At 40.6% G+C, this 21,173-nt stretch overlaps 1 protein-coding gene across 1 annotated transcript; it reads right to left on the reverse strand.

Moving 5' to 3' along the window:
* Window positions 1–1,479: 1,479 nt before the first annotated feature.
* On the reverse strand, window positions 1,480–19,760 carry dqx1 (DEAQ box RNA-dependent ATPase 1). Its single transcript, XM_038733836.1, has 12 exons — window positions 19,416–19,760; window positions 14,313–14,700; window positions 11,439–11,632; window positions 9,526–9,979; window positions 7,764–8,069; window positions 7,437–7,536; window positions 6,927–7,085; window positions 6,242–6,433; window positions 5,949–6,074; window positions 5,422–5,612; window positions 3,916–4,106; window positions 1,480–2,693 (listed from the first exon to the last, which is right to left on the reverse strand). The coding sequence occupies exons 2-12, from the start codon at window positions 14,652–14,654 to the stop codon at window positions 2,492–2,494; spliced, it is 2,457 nt and encodes an 818-aa protein (XP_038589764.1). The 5' UTR covers window positions 14,655–14,700; window positions 19,416–19,760; the 3' UTR covers window positions 1,480–2,491.
* Between the last annotated feature and the right edge of the window lie 1,413 nt (window positions 19,761–21,173).

Raw genomic sequence — 21,173 nt, forward strand, 5'->3', positions numbered from 1 at the left:
AAGCAGGAATTATTTGGATTCTTCATATGTTGTTTATTAAGTAAACTAGTTATTTCTATAGTCTGTTCATTCTATTTCCCAACATAAAACTATGATCAATTCTGTTCAAAGCTTTCACAACACTAAGAGGATCACAAATCTGGAGGAGAAACACAGTCTGAATGTTGATCATTTTAATCAGCTGGGTCTGAATAACACCTGCTGCTGTGAAAAACCGTGACCACAACTCACCAAAGAGGCCTTTAAATCACCTACAGCAGCTGAAGCTGCCCCTTTTCATTAACTCTGGGTTGAAAACCTATGTGTAAAGTGTCACTCATGGTAATGAACACACAGAGAATTATCAGCCAACAGTGCAGTTCAGCTCTGCGGCATGGTTTTTAACACATTGTTTTGGTTTTCTATCCTGAGAACATAGTGGAGCATTTAGCTGCTAAAGAGCCAGATATTCTTCAAAGGAGTCTGCAGATGCTGTGTTAATAGCCAACTGCTTGCTAACACTTCTGACACACCAACTTTATAAGGAGATATAAGTAATACTTCTTTGCTAGTCTGGATAATTTGTAAATGTTATGGCCTCAGACTCCATGGCCAATTTATTACTTAGGTTTTTCTGCACACTAGACATGGTATCATTAGTTTCTGGCATGGGTCACATCACATTCTGAAAAAGAGTGAACATTCTCCAAACAAGGCAACACAGTAAAATTTATTTTCAGTGAAAAGGCGGAGGCCTTTGTAGGATTTAATGCAGCCACACCTGCTGATATTCCACAGTCTACTCATCAGGTGGAGTACACAGCCAGCGAAAACGGTTGAATAATCTTCTGTTGCTCTTGAGAGGCTTTGTCAAGTCTGAAAAAATAAGCCTGATGACATCAGCAGCTAGCGTTAGTCGCTATTGAGTTGCATTATGGGAAATTACCACTACTAAAAGTTAGGACATCTCAGCCTCTGTTGCTTCAATTTCGACCATTCTTTTTAGAGCTATTTAGGCTTCCATAAAGTCCCCCAGCTTTCTGGAAGTGCAACACTATGTACGCCCCCTTAAATGTATAAGGTTTGACATCTGCATACTTTATGGATGGAAGTCCAAAGTGTCTCCACAGTGTCTGCTTACAACACAATGATCGGCACAGTGAGCATTCAGCTTCAAAGCACACAGACATGTTTTTGCACACAGAACCTTAACAAAAGAGCAAAGTCCACGCTTGAGATGCACTGGCTTGAGGGCAAATTTCCCTGGAGAAATATCGTCATTACATTACATCATAGCTATTTGGCTGATGCTTTTATCCAATGCGACTTAAAATAAATGCATTCAAACCTGTGGATACAACCCAAAAGTACATCAACTTAATCAAATATGCTGAACTGCATCAAGTGCTACATCTTGCGAAATAGAAGCAATATATATTCTAAACATATGCTACCTGTTGACATGAGTTCAGCTTGAACACAACCAGGACTACTGAAAAATAAATCTGTATATTGCCTTTAATAGAGTTTTTACTTTTACAGACAGTGAAGCAGAGAAACGCAGTGAAGCTAGTGTAGCAGCTACTGTAAGTGTACTACTCCTCCGAGCACTAGGAGGAGTACAGTCAAGTAAGAAAATAAACACATAACGATACAAAAGTATTGGTAAACAGAGAATATAATTTCCCCAAGTACACATGTGAACTATTCAGCCCTATTAGCTGCCAGTAGCGGCTACACTGTAGGGCTACAGCCGCCACAGCTACTTGAGGCAGCTTTAAGACGAAATATCACTCAGCTGAGATACTTCAAAAATTGAATGTACTGAAGTACTGTATTGACAGACATATCCTATTAAATAGGATGATAAGAAACCACTTTACACAAACATTTGTCAGAATTGACACAAAGTTGGAGAGAAGAAGGCAGAGTGAAGATGAAGCAGGAACCCAAACATCAGACAAACAGTATCAAAAGTTGAAATAGAAGAAAATAGAAGATCACTGCTACAGTACAGCATCTGATCAGAGAGCCCTGAGAAGCCATCTGTATAGAGGTCGAAGGTCATCCAATAACAGTGTCTCTGCTCACTGAAGTAGTGTGTATTGCTTTTAGCTGAAATTACACTTTGATAAAGTACTCTATCCAGTTCACTTTTTCCAGTTTTTGTTGTGCTACAATTTAAAAATGGATGCTTCATTCTGTACACAGAAACACACAACTCCCTCATTAAATAAAACTATTCTAAATGAAATGTAAAATTAAATCAATACATAGCACAACAAGGAGAAAATGAAGAGGTTCGAATATTTTCCAAAGCCACTGCATATAAGATATATTAATAACACATGACTGTACATTAGTTTCCTCCAGCAAATGTCCATTTGAAATCACACATCAGAATGATTAAACCTCAAGTGAGATTTCACAGCCTAATTCATACAAAGTACCAAATCTCAGATCAAACAATAAAGTGACAGTGGTGTTTTAGTTTAGTGTCTCTTCTTTTGTCTCATTGGACAACACAGAGCTCAGTGCTGGACTGATTGTGAGTTTCTCCAGACTCTGCGTCTCTGTGAGTCCTGCTGTGCTCGTCGGACACTCCGTCCTGCCCGTACGCAGACTCCAGGCTCTGCCTCAGCTCCATCAGCAGATCTTTGCCGTCACTTGATGGCAGGTTTCCCAGGTAGTACTGAGGGGCCAGCTCCACAAGCCTACAGCAGAGAGGTGAGGAAGGGAATGGATTATCATTATGTTAGGTTTAAACTTTAATTTTAAAAACCATTAAGCGGTCCTGAGAGGCTGCTTTATTCATTAAAGGAACAGGGAAAGCAGACCTTTTTCCTCACTAAAGCTGTCCTCTGCAGCGCCCTGTGCTGGCTCTACCAGATGTTTTTCACATCGTTTTAAGTTAGAGGTGGATGCCTGTGCTTATGGTGCAGCAGCTGTACTGTTACAATCATATTGGTCATCACCCAGTGTGCTATTTCTAATTCAGTAAATTCCAGGTGAATTATAGCACAATTGAGAAAGCTCTTGCTTTGCTGTGGGCGTTGCATTTTGAGGTTTATGTTTGTTCGACTTCAAACCCAGTTCTTGTCTATACAGACCACAATCCCCTGGTGCTCCTGTCTTGCATGTTACCCTCCCTGCCCTAGTGAGGAACTGTGCTTAGTCTGTGTTGCAGGTGGTGGACTGCTGGTTGGGCTGCAGAACACCTGGTATAAAAGGACCTATGTGGATTTTTTTTGCCTCCCTAGCCAGATGTGGGTTGGGTGGGACCATGGTGCGCCGCCTGCATGAACTGTGAGAGATTACACATGTGCTAGCATAGACAAAAAAAGTTCTGTAGGAAAACGGTAGGGGAGAGCTGTTATTTATGTTAAACCTTGTTTTTTCCTGTTTACCGGCCAGGGAGTTAGATTAGCTAAACCTCAGTATTTTTGTTTTGTTAGGGAAAGTTAGTGGGGATGGGAAGAAGTGTTGTGTTTGTTATTTTTGGCCTAGCTCTCCCTTATGTCCTTGTTTTCTGTGCCAATTGTAAATACATCCAGTTTCTTATTAGATTGAACATCCAGTGGCATTTGGTCATTCTGGGGAGCAGGAGACACTTTTATGCTGCGCTCAGGTTTCCCCTAGGCCGGGACGTGTCAAAAATGTTTCTCCACTCTGAACAGGTGTCTGCGGTAATACTAACGCTAGGTGAGTGGGAGCAACAGCGGATCAGAATTTATAATGATGACTGGATTTACTGAGGATTGTCAGTCTGTATCACTGCAGAGCAGAGCCACGTAGACAAAAAAACAGTGCCTTTTCAGCTAACCTTGCGAATGACACCTGTAACCACAGTGACAACAAGGTGTTGTGGAAATTTCAATTAACAGTTTCTTGCACATCTAAAAAGGTCACCGTAATCAACCTCATGGTTTGACTCACATCTGAGGGTGGACTTCGGAGGCGATGCGGATGCAGTTATCGCGGGAGATGGTGAACTCGTGGTAGAGGACCCAGCCGGGTGGGTTGGGACACGGCTGGCGACACAGGTAGGAAGAGAAGGGATGCAGGTGAGCCACATGCCGGTGAGTTAGCAGGAGGTAGTTACCCGAACCATCCACATCATGCGAGACCTGAAGAGGGTTTATCATCAACAACAAAGTAAGGAGACCGGAAAGGAGGTGTGAAAGATTGACTTGATGGTTTATTGTATATTTACATGGCTAGTCTCTGTTCCTTTATAATATCTGTTTCATGATATTTTAAATGTCCATGCATTTATCTTCAGTCAGCTCGACTACTGTAGCGGTGTCTTTAGAGGTTTTTACTGCTGCTCGAGTCCTTACTAAGACCACAAAAGTGTCTCACATCAGTCCAGTTCTGAGGTATTTACACGGGCTTCCTGTCCGTCAGAAGTGATTTTAAAATATTGCTGTTAGTTTATAAAGCACTGAGTGGTTTAGGGCCAAAATACATTTCTGATCTTCTGCTAGGATATGAACCATGCAGACCTCTCAGGCTGTCTGGGACAGGTCTGCTTTCTGTTCCCAGATTCTATCTTGCTTCATGTTTTATGGAAAGCACTTTGGCTTGCCTTGTTGTTGAAATGTGCAAATAATGCCTTGCCCTAATTGTTCCATCCTAGTTCCTGTTTAAGTATTGTTATTATTTTGTTTTATTTTGGAAGACTCACTTCTGTCTCTTGTTTCAGATGCTTCCTGCCCTCGTGTGTCTCCTGCCTATGTGATTGCCTTCACCGCCCTGATTAGCTTCACCTGTCCCACATTACCCTTCCTCCCTTGTGTATTTAGTCTCTGTGCTCCCCTTGTCTGTTGTCACTTTGTCTCATCTTTCCATAGTGAGCGTTCCAGCGTTCTGAATACCTGTTCCTCTGTGAGCTTTTTAGACCTTATCTTCCGTGTACTTTGACCCTGCCTTTGCTTAGCATTTCTGGATGCTATTGCCTTTTTGGTATGATCAACCGTGTACCGACCCCTGCTTACATTAAAATGCTTTTTTCCACCTGCTGTAAGCGATTGAGTCCTTTCTCTGTCAGTGCCAGCCAGATACTAATGATGTTCTTAGACTCATTAAGTCAGCCCACTGTGTAGTGATTGTAGTTGTATTTGTAATGAAAGTCTTTCATCATATTTGTGATTTTTATGACTGTTTACGAATTAGATTTTCATTTAATGTTTATGCCTTGTTTTCCATGTGAAGGTATGTTATTTAATATTTTGGTGGAGGGCATTTGAACAATACTGCTACCCTGCCTCCGGGGAACAGGTGTTCACAATCAGTTTAAGTTTCATTATTCCAATAACCATAATATTTAATTATCATCCAGCACTCTGCTAGCAAGGCTAAAAATATATAATACAAGAAAAATTATTTAGTATAAATATAACAGAATGAATAAAAGGGAAGTTAACAAAACAGGGTGTTTACTTTGAGGAAGAAGCCTGAGATGAGAGCACGCTTGATATTCGTGCAGTTGTCTTGACATCCAAAAGCAGGAGGAGAAACAGGAAGCTCTATTCGCTGCATCACCTCCAGCAGCTCCGCCCTGATCACTACAGCCAATCGTAAGGCAGCGTGACTGAGGAAGGTTGTCGTGCACCATGCCTCATCCTGATTGTCTGCAATTACCACACACAGACCTTTCAATTATTTATGGATATACTATATATGTTATCTTAATAAACACTCAAAGTTGTTAGAATAGATATTACTGCAGGGTTCCCATTATGCTACATTTTCCGTTACATTCCATATCCAAATCCAACACTCTATTCCTTCCAGTTTTGCTAATGTTAAAACACATTCCACAGTCCTGTTAGTGAAAGGATGGAACAAATGTCCCAACTTTGCCTGTCTGAAACACACCTGTCTACATTCAGTTTGTTTTTTAAGATTCCATGGTCAGTGGGAACCCTGTAACTAACGAAGCGTATATGTAATGGAGGTGTACATACGCTCTATGAAGGCGTTATAAATATTAATGAGAGTCATGTGGTCTCCCTCTGTGTGCATTAGAGGTCGCCAGTGTGTCACAGCAGCCTCCTCTCTGCTGGGTTCTGCTGTCACAAAGCAGGATGGAGCTGTCACAAGACAAAGACCAGATCAACATTCAATAAGTACACATGAAAATATGTCATATGTAAGCACTCAACATTCACTAATAACTGTTGTTACGCATTATTTACACAGCTATGGCAAGGCGATGTGAGTTTTTGTTTACAGTACATTTATTCACTTTTTCAGCTACCTGTGAGCATGGCAGCTATAGTGAGCAGCTCATCAACACAGTCGTACTCGCAGGCAGCGATCAGGGCTTTAGCCAGTGGTGGCTCCAGTGGCAGCTCCGACATTATGATGCCCACCTCTGACAGGTTACCGTCATCATCCAGGGCTGCTAGGTAGTCCAGGTCCTCCAGGGCCTGCATTAGAGCCTCAGGGGCTGGGAATGAGAAAGTCCAATGTTTAACTTGCGTCTGCTTGATAAACCTGGTGCTATTCTATAGTTTTCTATTGGAACGAATCCCATAAAAAGACCAAATCCATCACTGTGTTAATCCATCTCTGAATTCATTCCACTTTTCCTACTCTGTCAGTGGCTTCTTTAAAAACAGCTCACAAATGCATCATTCATTTTTTAAAAAGGCTCAGTAATTTCTTACAATAGTTGGTCAGTGCAGTTTTTAGCAAACGATACTCAGACAGGAAGAAATAGTGCTTTTGTTGGGGACTATTTTCAGCAGCGGTGCTTAGTGAGTAGTATTTCTGGCAGCAGGATGTGGTATTTTTTGGGACTGAGTCCAAATAAATGACAAGGTTCTGTTAATGACATTACACTGGAAGAAAACATTATCTGCGCTTTTAAAGAGTCATGTTCTGTGATGCGTCGCAGCCCTTTAACCCTAAGCGTTATTCCAAGTAGTTCATAAAGGTACCTGGTCTGTCCAGGAACTTGCACTGTCCCATGTCAGCAATATCAAGTCTCTTGAGCAACAGCACCAAGTGGCTGAGGTTTTCCTCCACCACTCCTGGACAATGAGCCTCCCCCATCCCTTCCTCATATAGAGACTGGGGGTAAAGACGGAGACACAGCCCTAAAGACCAACAAGGAGAACACATGTAGTCATGACTGTATTTGTAGAATTTGATTTTCAGCCATGAAATCTTTGTTTCCAAAATGTCTTTTAAAACTAAATACAATTTGATACAGTTGCAAGATTGTAAAACTGAAATAAGCTGCCTATGATGAAAATTGAATGACTTGGATTGCTCCTACATGATTTTACTGTATAAAGCTGAGTACAAGAAAATACCAAGCCAAGCTCTGAATTAGCTGGCATGTGTTTATGAACCTACCACTAAGAGTTACAAAAGTTAGGCATTTTCAAATTCTACACAATCATATGAGCTGGTTATCAGAACAGCAGCAATGACCTTTGACCAACCTGGAAGGTGGCTGTTCACCCTTTGAGTTCGCATGTCGGCCTGGTGTTTGCTGATTGTCCTCAGGACCTGCGAGTTTGCTCTTATTTGTGGATTGTAAACCTGTGGCAGAAATGGAAATGATAACATGCTGCTTTTGTTTTCACTTTATCAAATAAATCTCTGTCCTCTGCAATAAGGTACAATCAAAATTTTCATTGCTTGCAATTAGCTTTATTTTAGAACATAAATACAGTAAAAACTGAAGAGACGGAGATAAACGGGATTATTTTGTTTTAACAATCTGTAATTTAATCATGACATTTTGTCATATATAAACACATACTCACAGTTTTCAGTTGAAGGCCTGTGTCTATGACATAGCGAATCGCTGGCAGGGAGAAGGAAGCCTCTGCGAGGGTATCGGTGAGGATAACCCTCCTTTTGACTCCCGGACCTCCTGCTCCCAGCACCGAGCTGTCCACGCCATCGCAGCTGTCCTTCTCCCTCAGTCTAGAAGCTTCAGGGTCGGATTCGTAGACCCGCTGGGTCAGCCCTCCCAGTCGAGCATGGAGGGGGAGGATCCTGAGAGGACCAAGCTGAGGACTCAGAGCTACACACTCCTTCTCCAGCAGGGCCACACAGTCTTCTATTTCCTACAGAGAACAGGGAAGAGAGAGAATGCAGTCTCAGTTTGAATCTCCTCTTTCAAACATCCCCTCTCAAAACCTCCACATGCTGTACATTCTGGGGGTTTATTTCAGCTGACAAGTGTTTCGCATGAGAAGTGTTTCACTGTGCATTAACCAGAACAGGTAAATGGAAACCAGGACCGGCAGCGAGTCGAGGAGCAGGAGGAGTCGTGATGTTGACATAAAGGGAGTTAAATTTGCAGACAGAGTAATATACTGAAGGGCAATGTGTAAATATAGTTTTGCACATGGACGGAGAACACATGACAGATATATTGTGTCTGCCTGTTGTATACAACGCATGTGTGAACAGGGACACCAGACACCTGCAATGCACCGGAGGCCTCTCAGGTTGAGGTGTCCTTGTTTCACTCCTCTACAAGACAAAGGTGGTGAAACTCTACAGCCGATCACACAGTGAATATTGGTTTGACCAGTTTCCCTTTTATTAAAAAGACTGAATAGTATTCACCAGGAAAGTGATAAAATCTCTTACTGCTGCTCACAGGCTAATGTAGTGCTCCCCACTACTCAGCAACTTAAAGTGAAACAAGCAGCACAATAACACAGCCTCAAAACCCACAGTCCTCATTCTGTGTAAAAATCCATTCAACAACAAAGTTTATCTGAAGACAATCTGAGGCTTCATGAACCAAGTGGTATCACGGCCCTTTTAGAATAAATGTCCTCTCTGCATTACTGTGCTTCCACTACAGCTCAGAAAATACACTACACTAGTAGTACATTAAGAAAGGAGTTTTCAGGGCCAGCATGAACAGGAAGAATGATTACAAGCAAAAACTATTGAATGTACACATGTCAGTGTCAGACACTTTGTGAATCTGTCCTTTAAGATAGATGGATTCTGTGTTCAAAGATTGCTCCCCGGTCATTTCAATGAAAGCTGCTCACCGGGCACTGTCACTTTTTAATTCTTATTGGACCTGATGGCTTACATTATGATATTACAAAGAGTCACATCAGAGTATTAATTATTTTACATCCGTTTCTTTTACCTCTTCTGTAATGATTTTCTTTCCAAATCAGCTCACGGCCCAGCACTGTTCGTGGCTGCTCAAGACGTGTTTCCTAACCTCAGTAATCAATACACTTCTAGTGTTTCAACTAATGATTATTTTCATTATTGATTAAGCTGACGATTATTTCCTCAATTCCTCAATTATTTTTTCCCATAAAATGTCAGAAATGGTTAAAAATTCCCATTTCCCAAAGTCCAAGAAGAAGCATTTTTTATATTTGGCCTGAACACACAGCTGTTCACTGTGAAATCTGGTACTTAAGTCTAAGGATGAGATAACCCCAGAAAGCCCACCATCCATTTTTCTGATACTTCGGAAGTTTTAAAAAGTATTTATAAGTGGGCTTGTTTTCTGAGGTGTATAAAGTAGAAAACTTGTACCTGTGCACTGGCCAAAAACACCATCACATCTCCTTCCTCTCCTCTTCTGTGCAGATCCAGCACCATGTGACAGGCGGCAGCCACCGGTTCCTTCCCGGATGAAAGCTCCCGGTACAGCGTCTCCACCCTGTTCATCTCCACAGCCTTCCTGTCCTTCTCTCCCTCGCGCCCCTCTTCCTGGTCTTTGGTAGGTGGGTTAGAGAGCAGGCTGTCCAGGGAGAGGTGAGGGACTGATGCTCCCAGGAAGGAGGAGAGGCGAGGTGCCAGTGTTGGGTGAGTGAGGAGAACCACCCGGAAGTTGTCTGGCCTCTGCCGGCAGACGTCACACAGCAGGCCCAGCAGCACGTCGGTGGGCACCGTACGCTCCTGGAGCTCGTCCAACACCACAACGCTATACTGATGCAGCAGGGGGTCTGACATCATTTCCTCTAGCAGGAGAGTGTCGCTGACAAACCTGGGGAGAAGGAAAGGAACAAAGAGATGAAGAAAGGACCAGTAGCCTTTAAAGGAACAGAGATTTTAAAGCAGTTTGACAGCAGGGTGGAGTGAGTTAAACCACATAAAAACCACTCTCAGTGGGCAGGAGCTCTGTCAGCCTTTGACACATAACACATTTAGTGTGAAGTGACACACTAAATGGCTGGAAAAAATACTTTTATGGCCGTACATTAATTTATACAATCATATGAGAAGGCAGAAAAGGACACATGGATCAATTTTCAGTAAATACACTGCTACAATACCTCTTCTGCCACCACTGTAGAGGGCAGAGTACAAAGAGGCAAGGTGTGGCTGTGAGCACAAGAAAGACCATGTAACATTAGCATACAAAACTGGTGAAATCCAATGAAGCCATCTACATTACACCCAGGGAGGAGAAGACCATCACATGTGACACAGATCAGCAGTGGGCTCAGAACATAAAGCAATGAATGACTCGTTTCACGAATTTCTCCACAATGTGGCTGTTGTGGAGAATATCTTGATGAAAAATGTGGTTTACTTTTCTCAACCTGTTTAAGCCACCTCTGCTGTCAGTTCCCATATGTTATGTCCAAGGTATCCCTAGGGGGCATGAGTTTTTAGAAGCAGGCCTTAAGTCTCCTTAAGTTAAAAGCAGAAAAATGAGGCCGGTTTATGGTTAGTTTTCAAAGCTAATTTATCTGATTCTTTTGATGCCGTTTAGTTTCAGAGCTTACTGAGCAGAATTATGTAAATAAATACTCATAAAAAGTCCAATAACTTAGTTTTTTTAAAAGCCTGCTCAACCAATCACTGAAAAGTCTGTTTATGTTTAAATTAATAGTTTGACATTTTGAGAAATACACTTCATGTGCTTTCTTGCTGTGAGGATGGATACAACTCTCATGTCTGTTTGTTAAATATGAAGCTTTATGAATATTGCCATGGAATACACAGTTATGATAAACTGTTGTCAATATGAAAAAAAATCCTTTGGATATATGTTGAAATGATTAAATCAGTATGTTTTTTAAAAAAAAGAAATATAGCCACTAATGAGGTAAATCTAGGGTGATACTGTCGGTACTGGTAATAATGATTCAGCAAAACTAAATTTACGCTCAATAACAGTATTGATCACTTCACTCTGATCACAGAGGCGCAGTGCAGCTAAAGGCAGTGTCCACATTAGTACAGAGGAAACGTTCTCTTGTGTTTGAATGCAACAAAAAACTGTTGTGTTGCTGCTCCCACAAGTCAGATGAAGTAGTATGACTTTATGTTTTCATCTTTTAAAATGTTTCATATTTATGTGATTTTGACTTTGACCTCCTCTGTGACTGATTATAGGGAAAACAATGATTACCATTTTGTTGTTGGTAGCTGCAACTGAAAATGAGTACCTAGTTCTGGGGAAAATAACAAGATGTTTATTATCTATGCATACTAACCTGAGCAGGGTGTCGGCTGTACAGCTGTCATCATGAGAAACCCTGTAGCCCACCTCCAGACCCAGGCTGAGGTCCATCTCATCAGCCACACGAAGGGCCAGACTCACCGCTGCCACTGAATAGGGCTGGGAACAGCACACCAGGCCCTGACAAAACTCATAGGACAAAGCATACTCCACACACCACTGTGGCACCTGCAGGGAGGACACGAGGAAGAAGAGAAGAAAGACAGGGGTCAACAGGAGGAGGAAGTAGTAATATAATACTGAGGACAGGGAGTGATTATACACAGTTTTTACACCTTAGATAATAAGTTACATTTGAGGAGCAGGTGGAGCACTTTTCCTACTTTCCTTCTTACTTCTTACAATGTTCAGCTTTCAGTGGCAGCTGGAGGTGGACGTCTACAGTCCAGCTCACACTAGGAGAATATGGACAAGTCCAAGACTCCACAGACAAAAAAATATTGTTCAGTTCAGTCCATCCACTGCACAAATGCCTCACACCAAATGAGGACTCCAAACTATGAATACAATTTGCTTAAAGATGTTTTGCTGCATTAAATTAGTTTTTGGCCACTTGGGGGCAGAAGAACTCCACAAAAACCAGTTGTTACGGCAAACATGTTAGCTTAACACAGACACAGAGCAGCATTAGCATTCATGGAGTCGTGTTTGTGTCCACCTGATAAATGAAAGTTCATTATTCACTCTCTTTCTGGCTCGGAGGGAAATACATGAAAATACGTTGATGAGAGCGCTGAGACTGAACCAAAAACGGCAGAGTTCTGTCCCAGCAAAATAACGAGCTAAAATAAGCTCAAACGCTCTGTAGAGGAGATCATTCTCTGTGTGTTCATTACTATGAGTGACCTTTTCACATAAGGCAGAGTTATTTGACCAGCTGTCAGTATAACATAATTCCACAACTAAAAGTCTGCATGGTAACTTTAAACCCTACAAATGTAATCTTGCAGCTACAACACCTAGAGAGAAAAAAACAAACCTTCTTCCTCAAAAATAGTGTATGATCTTAAAAACCTCTTCAAGAAGATTCAGACAGGCTTTGTGTTGCGGACTGGATCCACAACCATCAGCCGTCTGTTCCACGTGTTTATCCACTAGGCCTTACAGTACTGTGGGTGTGTATATGTTCCAGTAATAAATTAACACACAACTGAAGTGCCATCCATGGACAGCCCTGCAATGGACTTGAATAAATATTTAATCAAAGCCTGAATTAGACCTACTGATGAGGAAAGTAAAAGTGCACGCTGAATTCTCAAACAAACACCCAACAAACAAACCCAGGAAGACTTGCGATCACTTTATGGAAGAATAAAGGACACAAACTGTGTCTAATATTCAGACCTGTATGGAAATGTAATCTCTGTGGCTTCAGGTTCCATGGTTTCATATCTTTATTCTGAAATATTACTTTTGAATTCCATTCTGAGTAAGACACCAGTTGCCCTTTAACTGAGAGTGAAGATGGCAGAACTGACTGACATTAAATTCAGCATTACAACAGCACCAGGTGCAAAGGTCAAAGTGCCCTAACAACAGCTGTAATAAGTACATATAAGTGTCACCAGAATCACAAAGATGCAGCAGCAGGTAAAAAACAAAGGAGAAAGGGTCTACAGTGGCCTAAACTGTGCTGAGAAGAAGGCACTGGAGAGGGCAGCCCAGAGTGTTTCATGATTAAATGAGAGTTCAGCTTACAGCAGAACAGTGTAACTCTACTGAAACGCTTTAACGCTGCCTGAGGGGAGGGGAGCTGAGGAGCAGGTGGAACGATAAGCAGGCAGTCACAAGGCAAGGCCTGGTACAAAATGACACACCTACTATAAACAGAGCAGCGAATGGGCTTAGACACCGTTTATGCACAAAGCATCAGCTTGGTCTTAAATTCAAATACAATATACTGTATATATGAAAATATAACATTAATTTACAATTATAAAAATATGTATCATTTAGTTATTGTAACACACATTTATCCAATATGTTGGCCAGTATTTTTTAATGAAATCAACATATGACTGGTCTTTATAAAAATAAAAAAGAGATCAACCCATTAGGTTTCTGTGGCATGCTAACATCTCACAAGAAAGCTCTACACACGGCAGTTTAAGAAAACACAAGCTAATGAAGAAAACACCTTCACCACCTTGTCAACACATAACATAAAAAACGCACCTCAAACAGATTTAACACACGGAGAGATACATCACACATTCATCTGCGATGCTGGAGAATGAGCTAACAAGGTTTATTTTAGTTTTCACATTGTGACTGCTTACTGGAGATATGTGGAATGTTACTAAGTATATTTTTCTTGCTTTGTGCTTCACTTAAGTACAGTTCTGAGGTATTTGTACTTACTTTTTACTCCATTACATGTATTTGATAGCTATAGCTCGGTACTTTGTCGACATGGACAGTAGAACATGTGATCAGTTTCAAGTATTTGATGCATTTTTATATATTAGCTACCGAACTGTATACAAAATAGACGTATCTTTACAAAAGGACTTTTGCTTGTAATGGAGAATATTTTACATCATGGATTTTTTTTCTTTTACATAAGATTTGAATACTACCATTCAGTGTTTATTATTAATTATAAGCGTGGTCATCAGTTTTGTCCTATAGAATCTTTTGTTGTATTGTTTTATGTATCAATTTATGTATTTGCTGTGTATTTCCCCCGGTCAAAGTATTACTGTTGACATCACCTTTTTTCCCCATGTGTTTTCTTCAGCTTCTATAATTGCAACACTGTCAGTTTAAGAATATCTCCTGAATGAATCCAGGTGATTACATACATGGCATGTTATTTTAACCTGTGGCCCTTGTGGTTTCTGGTTACCTGGGTGCTTTTTCCAGCTCCACTGGGTGCACTGAGCAGCACCATGCTGTGGCTCTCCATGTGCTCCAGTAGACTCTGCCTGAGTCCCCATATGGGAAACTGCTGTCTCTCCTCCAGCAGGGCGTAGTAGCGCGAAGAAAAGGGCAAACCATCATATGGGTTCACTTCTAAGTCTCCCAGCCCTTCCTCCTCCCCTCCTCCTCTTCCTCCATCCCCTTCATCATCTAAATCCCCGGAGAGCAGGGAAGACACGGACAGGGAGTCCAGGGCCGTAGAAGGTGGCAGCCGGGACGCAGCGGAGAGGGAGGTGTCGGAGGGCTTTGCTGGTGGCGATGACATCATCAGCAGGGGGGGTGAGGGGCTGGATCACGGAGACGCCGGAGATTACCTGCAGAGAGGCAAAACAATAATGACTGTTGGTCACACGAAGCAAAGGAACGAGTCAGGGGAGTTAGACCAGTAGCGTATCAGACACACTTCTTTACTGAATGCTTTCAGCATGACTTGGAATGATTCTGAAGTTAGTTGCCTGCAGTGCCAGATGACCTTTGGCATTCAGCTGACAGTACAGTCAGAGGAGGCACTCTGTCACACAGTGGCAGCTGGGAAGAAGAAAAAGCAAGGAAAATTCACAAGTGAATTTTATTGAAGGTCCTAGTATCACCACATCATAGTAAAGTCGATATCAGGGGTCACAGTACTTACTGTCTCTACTATGGTATATATTTTTTCCATTCCCTCAAACAGGCCCTACATAGGAACCTGTAGCATGTTTGGTATTTAACTGTGGAATGCTTGTGTCCACCCAGATGCCACTGGGAGTGTGGGTTTGTGTGTGTGTGTGTTGGACAGCTGCAATAGGCCCGATCTGTTTACAGAGGAAGGCTTGCAGGCACCTTAGGGAAGACAGAAAAGCTGATGAAAATAGAGTCACTACTTCAAACATAGTGTCTAGCCTCTACTTCACTGGTTGGCCATCAACTAGCCATGGGAATTATGGGCATAATATTTGGGTATGTAATGTTATATCATGTCATGATGTTGATCTGTTTTGTTATATAGTTAGTATATTTCCTGGAAGCAGGACAGTCTTTTTGGCTAATCCAAGTAACAAAGATACTTCATCGCACACTGATACAGCAATGCCATAAATCTGCTACTGCCCTCAAGCAGTCATTCTCACTTATTTGCAACAATCAGATTTTAAAGGGATGGATACACTGTTATAAAGGGTAGGCCTATAATTCATATTTTAATTGAATTATTATATTCATTGTTGAAATAATGTATTATAAGCCACTTTCACACAGAGATCCCACAATAAACGCAGAAAGAATGTCCGTCAATATGCCGCATTCGCTCATTCATACTGAACAAAATATTGCAGCATAACCCCGCAGGCTGCCGGAGCTTATCCGGTCAATTTTCAAAATGAAATACCCTGTGCAGATTCCCAATCGTAAAACAACAATAAACACTGTGAAAACAGACAAAAAACCATTTAACTAGGTAGCCTACTTAATCTTAGTAGAAGCACAAATGCAAGCACTAATTACCGAATCAATAAAATCTAAACATGGCAGCAAAATCAGGCAGGCAAAATGCTCTGATTCTGAAATGCTCCCTGAAGCTGACGGAACAAAACAGGGCAAGAGAGAGCTGTGGAGAAGGTAGTAGAAGCACAAAAATGACAAATAAACAACAAGATACTGAGATACTTCCCGTGGACGTTGACGCCGGGCTGGGGACCTAACAAAACCGTTGTGCAGCCAGAGTCAGTGGACTTTCAGAGTTAGACTGTTAAAAAAAGACCGCGACTGGTATCACAACATCTTGAAACGTCACTCCTGCTGTGGCTTTTCACACAGACATCGTTTCGCAAGGGCACGGCAATAAAACAATAATAATAATTATCGCAATATAATTTTCCTCAATAACAATATAATAAATGTTCAATATATATTTTCTGTTAAAATATTTATTTTGTTGAGGTAAAGGGAGTGAAAAAACATTTACTAATCATATTTGTTAAATCTTTTTTTATCATAATAGTTTTGAACGTTCTCCCTCAGACTTGTGAAGTGATCCACTGTTTGGCATCAAGTGTTTGTCATATTCTGACCATAAAAAAAAGTTTAACCCCATAAATAACCATCTGGTTTCTTCAATTTTCAGTCAGGAGCAAAAATCTGCCTATAAACTTGAAAGAAATAACAATTTGACATTTATCGTGATAATTATCGGTATCAAATGATATGAAATGTTTTTATCGTGATAACATTTTTGGCCACATCGACCAGCCCTACGTTCCGCCTCTGTTACAACCAACATTCCCAGCTCAGAGGCGGATCAAATCAGATCCCCCTTTCCGGGTGTTACCGTTCACAGGCATATTGGCGTAATAATCCAGGACAGTTTGAAAGCGCTGATTAATCAGCAACAGGTTTCATAATAGATTTATCACTTAAGTTACCTGTAGGGCTGAACAATTTTGAAAAAAAAAATCTACTTGCGATTATTTTGACTGACATTGCACTTGCGATATGATTTGCAATTTTAGGCGGAATGATCAAATTTACAACAAAATTGCGATTCATTGTTCAGCCCTAGTTACCTGTCAAACATCTCCTAGTTCTTAACTGAGAGTTGTTGCTGCTCTTCTTGGTCTTATGTGATGGCAAACTGAATAAGTTTGGGGTTTTGGACTGTTGGTCAGACAGAACAAGATCATCATGTTGCCCAACTTTCCCATTTACAAAGCGTAAGCAGAGCTTGAGAAGATTACAATGATGTGACTGAAAGGTATTATCATGTCACGTGATCCATAATGTTAGCTACAGATAGCAGTAGAGCTGATACGATTAGTCAACCTATTGAAAGATTTTTTTATTTTTAAATCAATTGAATTAATTAAATGTTTAAAAATGTTCAAGTTAAAACCTTGCCATTTGTTCTCTCACTTACGTGATTAGCAGTAAGCTACTTCGTGCTGAGACTGAACATGGAAACGCCCTGAACGTCTGAAGAATTGACCTGTTCTGGTCATTCCTACAACAATCTGGATAATACATTTTAATGCAACAGAGCAGAATGATTTTACTACCTCATCAAACAAAAGTAGTTTTTTTATAATATCAGAGCAAACCGTTAACAGAATGCAAAAAGAGATGAGCAGACTGGCCTTAATGAGCCGAAATGTAGCAACTGAGCAAAGGACAAGGCAAAAAAGTTGTTTAGAAATGTTTATGATGGGCTGTAAATGTGAACATTTACAATTTTTCAAACTGACTGAGTGAGTGCACAGATTTGAGCAGCATGGAAGACAGTGAAGCTGCACACACACCTAAATACAGTTTTGTGTCCGTAGAATTGAGTATCAAAAACTGTTACATAATGAACGTCTGGTCAGATCTGATAGCTTCAGATTTAGTCCTTTTACAGCTGCTTGTGTTTAAAAGCCCACATAACATTTGAGACTTTTATTTGGGAAAAAAGAAAGGTTTTTAGAGAAAAACATGTTTGTATTTCTCAAAGTAAGGTATGTGATTAAAAAAAGTATCACAAAAATGTAGGTACTGAATCAGTTATCAAAAGGTCCCTAACCAAACCCATCCCTAGTTTAACAGGAGATATAAGGAGTGTGTGCTCTGAGCCAGTGTATGATGAAAGTCATGAAGTATTCAGTTACACAGGCACTGTGAATAGATGGACAATAAATGGGAAATAACAAATAACGTTAAATAGCAGAGTAACAGCAGCAGGTCACCAGACAGCTCTGCAGGCTGGTCATTATTAACAATGTACAGACACATGGTAGAAGTGCTATCACAGCAGTAATCCAGCAGGAAAACATAAGCCACATGTCAATAAGTCAGACCTGATCTACAAACAGGTATGCAGCTTTTAAGATGCCAAGTGTGTTCTGAATGTAAAAGGATACCGAGAAAATAATAAATCCACATTATGTTAGTATGCATAGTACAATATGAAGCAATATTTGCTATACTGGCAGTAAAACATCATTGGGGTTCAGGACTGGACTGGACAGATTTATTCTGATGTCACAGCATAAGGATAGTTTGTATACAAACTGTGTAAGGTTAGTTTGTATACACCAGGAAGCAGGTTTTTAATCAAGCATTTCTCTGTTCTTGTCTCTTGTCATAATCCCTAAAATCCTGACCATCATTTTGGTGGTCATGATGCTATGACCACCACGTGCCTGTAAGGATGGTATTAGCTAGGTGACGAACTTCAACTAATTTCTCCTTGTTCAGAAACACCTTCTATCTAACTTCTATAATAGGCCTGATTAATTTCACCATTGATAATTTTGTCGATTATTTTCTCAATTAGTGAATTAACAGAAAATAGAGAAATTGCCCAGCATCATCACAAAGGCAAGTCCAATGAAAAGTCTTGCATCCAAACTTCTCCTATTTTGCTGAAAGAGCCCACTGATTTCCTGGGACCTAAGTTCATAATGCATTAGTAATGTTAGTTATACCACTCTTTGGATACCAATACAGTGCCTTTGTCAAACGTATAATGTACATTTTAGGTTGAGAGTATTCAGTCGTAGGAATATTAAATTAAGGAGATTATCTTCTATGGATCGCCAATAGGTGATCTGTAACGTTAATTCCAGTTTGCGTACAAGTCACTACAGACAAAACAAAGCTGAAGCTTCAGCACAATAGCTCAATGTTTATTTTTTATTTAAAACAAAAGTATTTTATCATAATGCTATCTTAGATACAGTCATTTACTACACAGGGACTTGATTAGCTTTTTTTTTTAAAAGCACATTACCATGAGAGCAAATCTTAGCAAATAAGCGTATGGTCCAGAATATTAGATCCATGGTATGGCTGTATGTCATAACTAAGTCCCCATAGAAAGGAGGACACCTGAGCTCCCTAATGTTAACGTTAATACCCTTGTCTTTTATCACAACATCTAACGTTAGGTTCTCCCTTCTCAATTTTTATCTCTGGGTGCCATTAAAATTCTGCCAGCAACGTGTCATATGACAGTCACACAGGCGTAATTAAACAACGCAGAAACACGCAGCCAGTAAGTTACACGAATACCATGTCTTACCTGTGAAACATTTCGGCAGAGGTGAAGAAACCACACAGAAAGCGTCCGCCCTCAGTCCTCCCTGTTGTTGTGCCAGCTCACTCAGGTCTGGAGTGTATCGTTACTGTGGCTCACAACCCGCCTTCACATCCCGGACGACGGCTGGATAAAAAGCAGGAAAGGCGAAAAATGGGCGACAGTCCTTCACAGTGTCTTTCTGTGAATCCCTACCGGGCCTGGTTATATCCTGACTGCCGACAGTAATAATAAAAGCAGAAGGTGTTGACTAGTTGTCTAGCTAGCAGCCGCCATGTTTGGCCGTCTAGCTGTCAAACCTTGTGCTACATTCAGAGCTCCTCGGAAAACACAGAATGTGTTTTGGGATCCGCGGTCAATGGTTAACTGATGTTCTTCCGACCACCACCGGATAAGACGCTCGCTATACACGTCTATTCACCTCGTAAAAAAATCGTTATTTAATTTTTTCTTTCTTTTCATTATACAGTGTCAATTTATTTAATTACTTTGTCCATTACTCAGACACTTGTTTGTACTGGAACAAATTACCTAAAATATAATTACAATACAGTTAGCTTTTAGTTTATTCAATCTATTTTAATCTAAGTAAAACGTCACACTGCTCTTAAGCTAACGTTAACTAAGTTACTGTAAAAACAATATCAGTTTCTTGCATCATGGATATGATGCTGCGCTGCCAGTCAGTACAACCAGTAGAACCTTTTTATATACAGTCTATGAGTAGAACCTACAGTGTACTGTCAGGCGCCACCCCAAGGAAGAAACCAGTTAGCACACATTTGTTAAATTACCAAGCATAGACTTTACATTATCATATAAAAAGTTAAGGTAAATACATAAATAATACAAAATAATGAATTGAAGAATTATATTCCAATAGACGTGGACCTGTTTGCGTCTCGAGAGACTACGCACTGTCCACTGTGGTTCTCCCTCTCGCCCCCAGCAGAGCATCATCTGACACCAAACCCACCAAGTTTAAAGTCCTACTGGTAGTTTGATCATAGGATAGTCTCTTCACCAAAACTGCAGACAACTGTATTTAATAATTAACACACCTTCTCAGCAGTAGTGGCAGTCCAACTTTTAAGCAAATGTCCTTTAAATCAGTGGGCCTACTTTTGTCCAAATCACTTACATACATAGACTTGCTTTTGCATTGTTATATTTGCATTATTATTCATGTAATTACAGTATAATTCAGACACTATTCACAGCAGACATTTTAGAATAAGCACAGGTGTAATTAACATTTATATAAGCTGTGGTGGAAAGCCAAGTACTGTACTTAAGTACAATTCTGAGGCACTTGTACTTCACTTGAGTATTTCCATTTCATGTTGCTTTATTCTCTGCCGTTTCAGAGGGAAATGTTGTATATTTGACAGCTACTTAATATTTAAGAGTTAAGCATATTATCAGCTTGTGGTTGCATGTTATGGTGCACAGTTAGATATTAAACTACCCATCAGTATATAAAGACCTGAAAAAGGCCATTCTGCTGCATAATGACTATATTTTGCTGATAATTAAAAGCATTGTTTTGAATTAAGGAGTTCTACAGTGTTATATTGCTACTTTTAATAAGGAACAGAATAATAGCATCATTCCATTCCCTTTTGCTGGTTTCAGGGCCCAGCTATTGTGCATTTCACTGCCATGGCTTACTGGGGCACATCAAAGGAAATTAACCATTGTTTAGTGACCATTTGATTAGAGAGCTAGAGCCCAGGCTTTAAA

This window comes from Micropterus salmoides, unplaced genomic scaffold (genome assembly GCF_014851395.1).
Source record: "Micropterus salmoides isolate LMB-PRFRI ecotype aquatic unplaced genomic scaffold, ASM1485139v1 Ms_hic_scaffold_20, whole genome shotgun sequence".
Classification (NCBI taxonomy): Eukaryota; Metazoa; Chordata; class Actinopteri; order Centrarchiformes; family Centrarchidae; genus Micropterus; species Micropterus salmoides.

Bases quoted from the DNA above. Each gene is read 5' to 3' on its own strand.
- dqx1 (XM_038733836.1), bottom strand. From the start codon at position 14,654: ATGATGTCATCGCCACCAGCAAAGCCCTCCGACACCTCCCTCTCCGCT. The intron at 11,633-14,312 runs GTAACCAGAAAC...TCCTCCCTGCAG, and splicing joins GAGCTGGAAAAAGCACCCAG to GTGCCACAGTGGTGTGTGGA. The intron at 9,980-11,438 runs GTTAGTATGCAT...CCTTCTCCCCAG, and splicing joins ACAGCCGACACCCTGCTCAG to GTTTGTCAGCGACACTCTCC.